At 38.4% G+C, this 7,619-nt stretch overlaps 1 protein-coding gene across 1 annotated transcript; it reads right to left on the reverse strand.

The window, feature by feature from the left end:
• Positions 1 to 2,558: 2,558 nt before the first annotated feature.
• On the reverse strand, positions 2,559 to 6,075 carry LOC118821355 (extensin-2-like). Its single transcript, XM_036589929.1, has 5 exons — positions 6,050 to 6,075; positions 5,378 to 5,431; positions 5,218 to 5,262; positions 4,546 to 4,697; positions 2,559 to 3,370 (listed from the first exon to the last, which is right to left on the reverse strand). The coding sequence occupies exons 2-5, from the start codon at positions 5,424 to 5,426 to the stop codon at positions 2,612 to 2,614; spliced, it is 1,005 nt and encodes a 334-aa protein (XP_036445822.1). The 5' UTR covers positions 5,427 to 5,431; positions 6,050 to 6,075; the 3' UTR covers positions 2,559 to 2,611.
• Positions 6,076 to 7,619: the final 1,544 nt, after the last annotated feature.

Consider the following 7,619-nt stretch of genomic DNA (forward strand, 5'->3'; position numbering starts at 1 on the left):
CGGTGATATCTGGCACCAAGATGTTAGCAGCAGATCCCATTAGTTGCAAGATAGAGCTGCCACTGATTGGACTTCTTGTTCCAGGTGATTCCACAGATTGGTTTGGGGTTTGGAGGCCAGGGAAATATCTTGAATTCTTAAACATTTTACTCAAACCATTCCAAACAATGTGTGCAGCACAGCAGGGTGCACTGTCTGGCAGAAAGAGGTCACTGTCATCGGGAAGTATCATCGCCATGAAGGATGAAGCATGAACAATGTTCAGGCAGGTTGCACTGGTCAAAGAGACGTCTACATGAATGACTGGACCCAGGATTTCCCAACAGAACATTACCCAGAACATCACATTCCCTCCACCATCTCCAACTTCTTCCACCAGTGCATCTTGGTTTCATCACTTCCCCAGGTAAACAGTGCACACATTCCCACCCATCCATGTGATGTAAACAAAAAAATGGGATTTAATGGACCAGACTTCGTCCATTGCTCTAATGTCCGGTTCCGAATGGCCACACAGCCCCATAAACAGCAGGGTGTGATGCACAGTGTGTTGTTACACATTGCCCTCACGACCATCATTACAAATTTCTTTAACTTGTGCTGCATAGCCCTTATGTTGGTTCTGCCCTTGAACATCAATGAGCCTTGGGCACCCTCCTCGCACCGCTGTCAGGAACTCACCACTGCTGACCAGCACCACCCCTCATGCCTTGCTGATTTCGAAATGCTCTGGCCAAGTCATCTGGCCATAACAATTTGGCCCTTGTGAAAGTTGTCAGGTCTTCATGCCTGCCCATTTTTTCCACATCCAACACGTCAAGACTACAAGAACCAACTGTTCTATCACTTAGATATCTTAGACCTTGACATGCGCTGTTGTTACAAGAAATTACAAACAGACACATGCTAGAGGCTCTTCAGTGCAAGCAACAAAACAACTGGATTGGATTATAAAACAGAAAAATAAAATGAAGCACATATAATAAATCAGAAGTAAATCAAAACAAGACAACAGGGTTGTTGAAGATTATTTTTCATTCTGTTTATTGTGCCATTTATTTATTTTGACTGCTGTAATGTAACCACAACCTAAATATAAACACAAACGCCAACACCACAAATAGTTACAATTACAGTGAGAGCTATGCGAGTAGAAAGAAGCTTCTACTGCAGTAAAAAAGCCCCTGTGGATATAAGTTGGTGCCAAATGCACATGCTAATTATAAATTTTATATTTGTTCTCCTTGGTTTCATTTACATGATCTCTTATCAAAAAGATTTTTCTACCTCAGTAAAGATTTATTTTATTTATTTTATTTGTTTACTTTTGTGAATATTGCAAAAATGTCATGCAATGCAGTCATGCGTTCTTCTCAGATTTGAGCATTGTGATACACTGTTTTTTCTACCCCGCCCAGATGGCACTTCGTGAAAAGTCTTGTGTGTGTACCTATATATATATATATATATATATATATATATATATATATATATATTATAAATTTCATTGATATGCAAAATATATGTTAGCAAGTGAAAACAAATCTAATCAGTATATCTAACATATATATATATATATATATATATATATATATATATGTTAGATATATTGATTAGATTTGTTTTCACTTGCTAACACATATTTTTGGCTGTGTATGAAACTAACAGATAAAGTCCTCACAACCTCACTTAAACAGGCCAGACTCAATTTTCTTTCAGAAACAGCACTGTATGTTTTATATTTTATTCATAAAGCTTTTGTTTCGAGCCAACTGCTTTTGAGCTGTTACTAGTAGCTAATTTCCAAGGTTGTAAATAGCCTTTTTCCATTTTAATTTTCAGTTGTGTATGCATTTTACAGAGCAATGAAGAAGTAATTAGATAATGTGATTACTATTTACCATAAGTTTGAAAGAAGTAAAAAGTAATTTATAATGAATGACTTTTTTTGAGTAACTGTCCCATTGTTCACAAGTAAGTTCATAAGTTTAGTATTGGTGTAGTACTGGATCCTGTTGCTCAGTGGATGCAGCAGGGGACAGAAGTAGGCGATGAAAGCAAGAAAATAAATAAATAAAATAAAAATTGAGAACTTCTTTCAAATTATAAGCAAACATATTAATAGAACAGTTTTTTTTGTAAGTAAAACAAAAAGATAACACACCCTCTACTGTTTAGTTGCTGAATTTAACATGTTGGGCAAAAACAATCAAAAATAAAATGTGGCTTGTGCAAATGTAATGGCACATTTAATATTCTATGTTTTATTATTATAAATAGAAATTGTGCACAATTGTTTGCAGAAAAGTTTGTAGAGAATCCCTGCAGAGGATTAGTTAACTGTTTTCATTTAGAGAATCAACAAAACGTGATTTGACCAAGGGTGTTCTGAATATGTTACTTTTTAACATTTTGTAATGGAAAATGTTACTGAAAACATTTACGACAGATTATTCAGTATTTTTTCAGAGTATTCTGTGTGTGTGTGTGTGTGTGTGTGTGTTGTGACTGCATTGGTTTTCTGAGAAGCTAACAGACACTTCTGCTTCACGACACAACATTGTTTACCTGTTTATTTGTTTGTTTGTTTATTGCTGATGCAAACATTGCTCTATTTGTCAGTATTAGTATCAGTTGAGGGATAAGAGTAGCGCTGGGGGTCATACAGCTCAGACTGGAAGTCATAGGGGTAATATGGGTAATAGGGGTAACCATAGTAAGGGACAGGGTGTTTCTTAGCAATGGGGGCGGGCGGGGCCGGAGTTGATGCCTCCTCCTCCTCCTCCTCCTCATCTTCCTCAGGCTGGGGTGCCGGAGGGGGCAGGGCCACCTTTCCCTTGATCAGACGGGGTGGATTATCTATGAGGCAGTCGGGATCCCAGTAGGGGTCGCAATCGTACTCCATTCCCTTATACACAATAGGTGGAGGGGGCGGGGCAACTTTTGGGGGAGGGGCAACTTTCTTGATCACGACAGGGGCAGGGGCAGGAGCTGGGGGACCCTCCAGCTTGCAGGTGGGGTGGTAGCGGGGATCACACAGTACCGGGACCGCCCCTGTGGGCATGTAGACAATATGTGGCTTGCAGAGTGGGTCTTTAGCATTGCAGAGGTAAACAACGTCAGCCTGGGAGATGGGAGCCGGGGGTGTAAGGCCTTTAACCGGAGCTGGGACAGGAGGGGCAGGCTTTTTCTCTGGAGCAGGGGGAGGAGGGGGTCTGCAGTTCTTGTCTTTGGCCGGATCACATTTTGGCAGTGGTGGCAGGACGGGAATGCCTAGTTTGCTCTGATAGTATGAGGCATTTGGGCCGTAAACGTGTTCCAGGTGGCGCATCTGCTGATACAGCATCCTTATCTTATCAATCTCATACAACTGGAAAAGGGAAAGAAAGAGGAAACATTTATAGAAGGTCCTGAAAAAAAAAAACTATTCTGTATTAGAAAATGAAAATCTAACATTTTATTTGAGCATTAATAAAGTAATGTTTTTACATTTATGCATACGCTCTTATCCAGGGTGACTTACAGTTATAATATTGTTATATTATATTATTATAATATAATGTTACAGAGGTAGGCAAATGTACCATTAGGCGCATTGTTAAAGAACTGGTGTACTTGCCTGAGCAGGGAACTGAACCCCAGTCTGCCTTGTAGAGGACAGCAGTATTACCCACTATGCTACACCAACCAATAGTTTGGTGACAAATTTTTACACAATTTTCCCCTTACCCCAGATAAATTAACCAAGAAATATTTGCAGGACCTGGGGACCCTAAGCAACATCCTACATGTGGGGGTGGGATAGGGGGGATGGGGCATCTCAGCCACCTCTTCATCATCTCATCTTATTCTTTTTGTATGCAAGAATACAACAAGATTTTCTGGATAAAGAAACAATATAGGAAAATCTTTGGGTTCACCACACCTTTTTACAAAGGAAAGTAAAACACTGAAAATAAATATACAAATAAATAAAAATACTTGTGAGGCCCCCTGGTTTCATGGGGGCCCTAAGCAACTACTTGTGGCTAGAAACAGCCCTGCATGTTTGGTGTTCTAAGCTGGCTTCTTTAGTTTTGCACTGGAACAAAAAGAATTATGTAGCTAACAAGTGAGGAAATATCATTGTCGCATTGTGCAAAATGCATGTGTAAATCAAGTACTTGCCTCAAACTAAAGAAAGTTGTTAAGTAAGCTCAAACAGATTTCTGACCGTATATGACATACTGTTACCTTTAAAAATAGACAAAATCCAGACTTCAGGATGAATATTACTACTGTTTTTAGCTGTTCACTTCCATCCAGTTTTATGGAAAACAGTTCAGAAGCTAATCATTTTGAGGCATGTGATGATTTAGACATGCAGTTTGTGAATTGAGAAATAAACTTCCATTATTTGCTACATTAGCCTCCTGGCTCTAGTGCAAAAACATAGTGAAGCAAACCATTCAGAATAAGGAAAATGGAACAACTCTTTTAATATTCCCTGTTCTGTTTCTTTCTCCATCTCTCCATGCTGTTTTGTTTTTCTTTATTGTCTCTCACCCCCTCTGTGTGGCCGATGCTGCTGTAGTAGCGATAATAAGCCTGGAAGTCTGGAGTCTGCCGGTACCAGCGGGGGTCCACACTGCGGCGGCCCCGCGAACTTGAGAGGAAACCATTCGCCTTCTCTGCATCTAAGCTCACTGGAGTCACGTCTGAGACACATACAGGCAGAAACAAAACAACATCAATAGACAGCTCTTATACATACAGTCACCTGCTAGTTACTAGTATAATAAATCTAGTAAGACTCCTAAAGAAGTAGTTTGTTGTAAAATCAAATTTATGCAATACTCCCCTTACCACACATGTGGTATACTAGCCAAAATATGTTAGTCATACCATGACAGAAGCCACATAACCAAGTTTATTTGAGATTGCTTAATTTAACCCTGTTTGAGGCCAGTGGGTTTGCAGTTTGCATCACGCTAATTAGTGGGTTATAAGCTTTCATTATTTGTTAGCTACATTTGCCCTGTAGCTCCAGTGCAAAATTAAAGAGGCAAGCATTGGACATCAAACATGTTTTGGCTGACCAAATACTTTTAATGTAAGAGCGAAATCAGTATCAATTAGATGTCTCTTAAAGCTATTGCTTTAATGTGCTATTGAAAGATTTCTCGGTTTGTGTAGATCAAGTGGATCTGTTATTTAAACATTTAAACAAGAGCTTACCCTCCTGTTTTATCATATTCAGTAGTGACTTTGCATCCAGCCATCCTGAAAAAGAGAAAAATGAAATAAAAGACATTAATGGTGTCCGGCTGCATTGGTACACTTAATAATATTGATATTTCAATATTTATATTTTGCAGACAAATGGAAATAGACTTACGAGGCAGCAGTGCAAAGCAGCACAGCACGCAGAGCAGTTTTATCACCATTATGGCTATGTAGACACATGCAAAAACTATTAAACTATGCTGCATCTAACACATTCACAGGCTATTATGCTATTAAAGCAACAGAAGCCTAAAAGGATCGTCACTGAATACTTTCTGGCTTTACAATCCAAAATATTATATCTATGTCAGTGAATACATCTTATATCTGGTCAGTTTATCTAAGCCTTCTCATTATGAGATTGTTGTAAGAATGTTGTACAATTATTCAACTTATTTCTGGAGATTTTTAAGTAATTTTATCGACAGAAATGATTTTTTTTTATTGGCAGAAAGTTTTGTCTGTTTAAATAAATAATGCTTGAGGCAAGCACACTTATCTGCCAATACATAATACATGCCAATACATTTACACTATTAAAATGACAAACAAGTAAAAAAGTCAAGAAATAAGGTATCAAACATTTACAACAATCGCAGAATGAGAAATTTTAGATATAACAACTAGATTGATTAAGAAAACTGTTGCCACTTCTACAGACGCAACAGATTCAGAAATAAATACATGATCACTAAAAGCAACATGGACAGTGTGACAGTGTAAGATTAAGAAGTATAAGCTATACATCAATAGTAGTTTAAATATCTGTGTAGCTGTAACTTACCTGTTCACTCGGAAAGCCGCTCTGCCTGCTGAACTCTGCAAACTTGTTTATACATGCAGCGTAATGTCAATCAGACAGGAGCAGGCAGGTGATTGGCTGATCTGTCTTAGAGACCCCACCCACCATTCCACACAAACACACCCCAACACTATGCACATACAGACACACACACGCACACACACACACACACACACACACACACACACACACACATGTAAGCATTTACGCTGGAGACAGCTTTTTGAAATGCCCCATTTTGTCCCTACTTTGTGAGTTGCCTTATTTTTCCCCTTTTTTTGAAATACACTACTTTGTCCCAACTTTTTGAAATGCTCCGTTTTGTCTCCACTTCTTGAAATGCCTCATTTTATCCCCACAAAAAAACAGTCATATCCAAACACCATCTAAACACTACATAACACGCCTAGATACCATCCACACACACTACACTACACTACACTACACGTGTAAGCATTCACACTGAAGTCCCCTTTATAAATGCCTCATTTGTATCCACCATTTTTTGAAGTGCTCATTGTGTCCCCACTCTGTGTAATGTCTCCAATACTTTTTGAAATGGTTTTGTTCGCAGTACTTTTTGAAATCTAATTTTATTCCCTATATTTGTTTAATTAATTTTGTCTAAGCACTTTTTGAAATGCCTCTTTTCCTCCACCTTTTTTTGAATTGCCCCATTTTGCCCTACCAGTTTAAATGCCTATTTTTCCCCAGAACTTTTTAAAATGTTGCATCTTGGGCCCTTTTTGAAATCCCCATTTTTTCCTACCACTTTTTGAAATGACCTATTAGGTAACCACCATTTTTTGAAATGCCCTGTTTTGTCCCTGCAACCTTTTGAAATCCCCATTTTGTTCCCACCTGTTTTTGAAATTACTCATTTTATCCCCACCACTTTTTGAAATCTTTTTGTCCCCACCACTTTTTGAAATGCATCGTCTCCATTACTTTCTGAAATGTCCCATCTTGTCCCCACTGCCTTTTGAAATGCTGTGTTTTGTCCCCATAACCTTTTGAAATATTTGACTTCAGAAAATGTTTAGTGTGGTGACCCCAATGCTAATTAGGATGTTAGCCTGGTGGCTAAATTTCATAGGGCCTCCCGGCTTCCTGCTGTCTAGTAAAACTGACAAAATGCGTCCAACAGAAACCTGATAAAACTCAGAAAATTGAACGTTTGTCAATACCAGATGTCTTCTGTGTTTAAGGAGAGGTTATAAAAATGAGAATGTGAACGCTTTACATTCCAGACATCATTTTAAGAGGCACTGGTGGTAAAGTGCAGATTACAGACTGCCTCAAAAATCCTCCGTATCAGAAACCAGGAGCAAAAATGTATTGTGTGGAAGATGAGCTCTGTAATTTAGAATCATGAGAAAGTTAAATATTAGCAGCAGTTTTGAGATGTGTCTGTATATTTTAAATAGTCAGTAAAAATGAAATAAAATAAATTATAATCCAGATATGCTATTGAAGAAATTGAGAGGATATTAGGGATCAAACTGAAATGTTTCTTTTACGACTTCCTACTGAACACATAGAGGGGATCCAT

This window comes from Colossoma macropomum, unplaced genomic scaffold (genome assembly GCF_904425465.1).
Source record: "Colossoma macropomum unplaced genomic scaffold, Colossoma_macropomum, whole genome shotgun sequence".
NCBI lineage: Eukaryota > Metazoa > Chordata > Actinopteri > Characiformes > Serrasalmidae > Colossoma > Colossoma macropomum.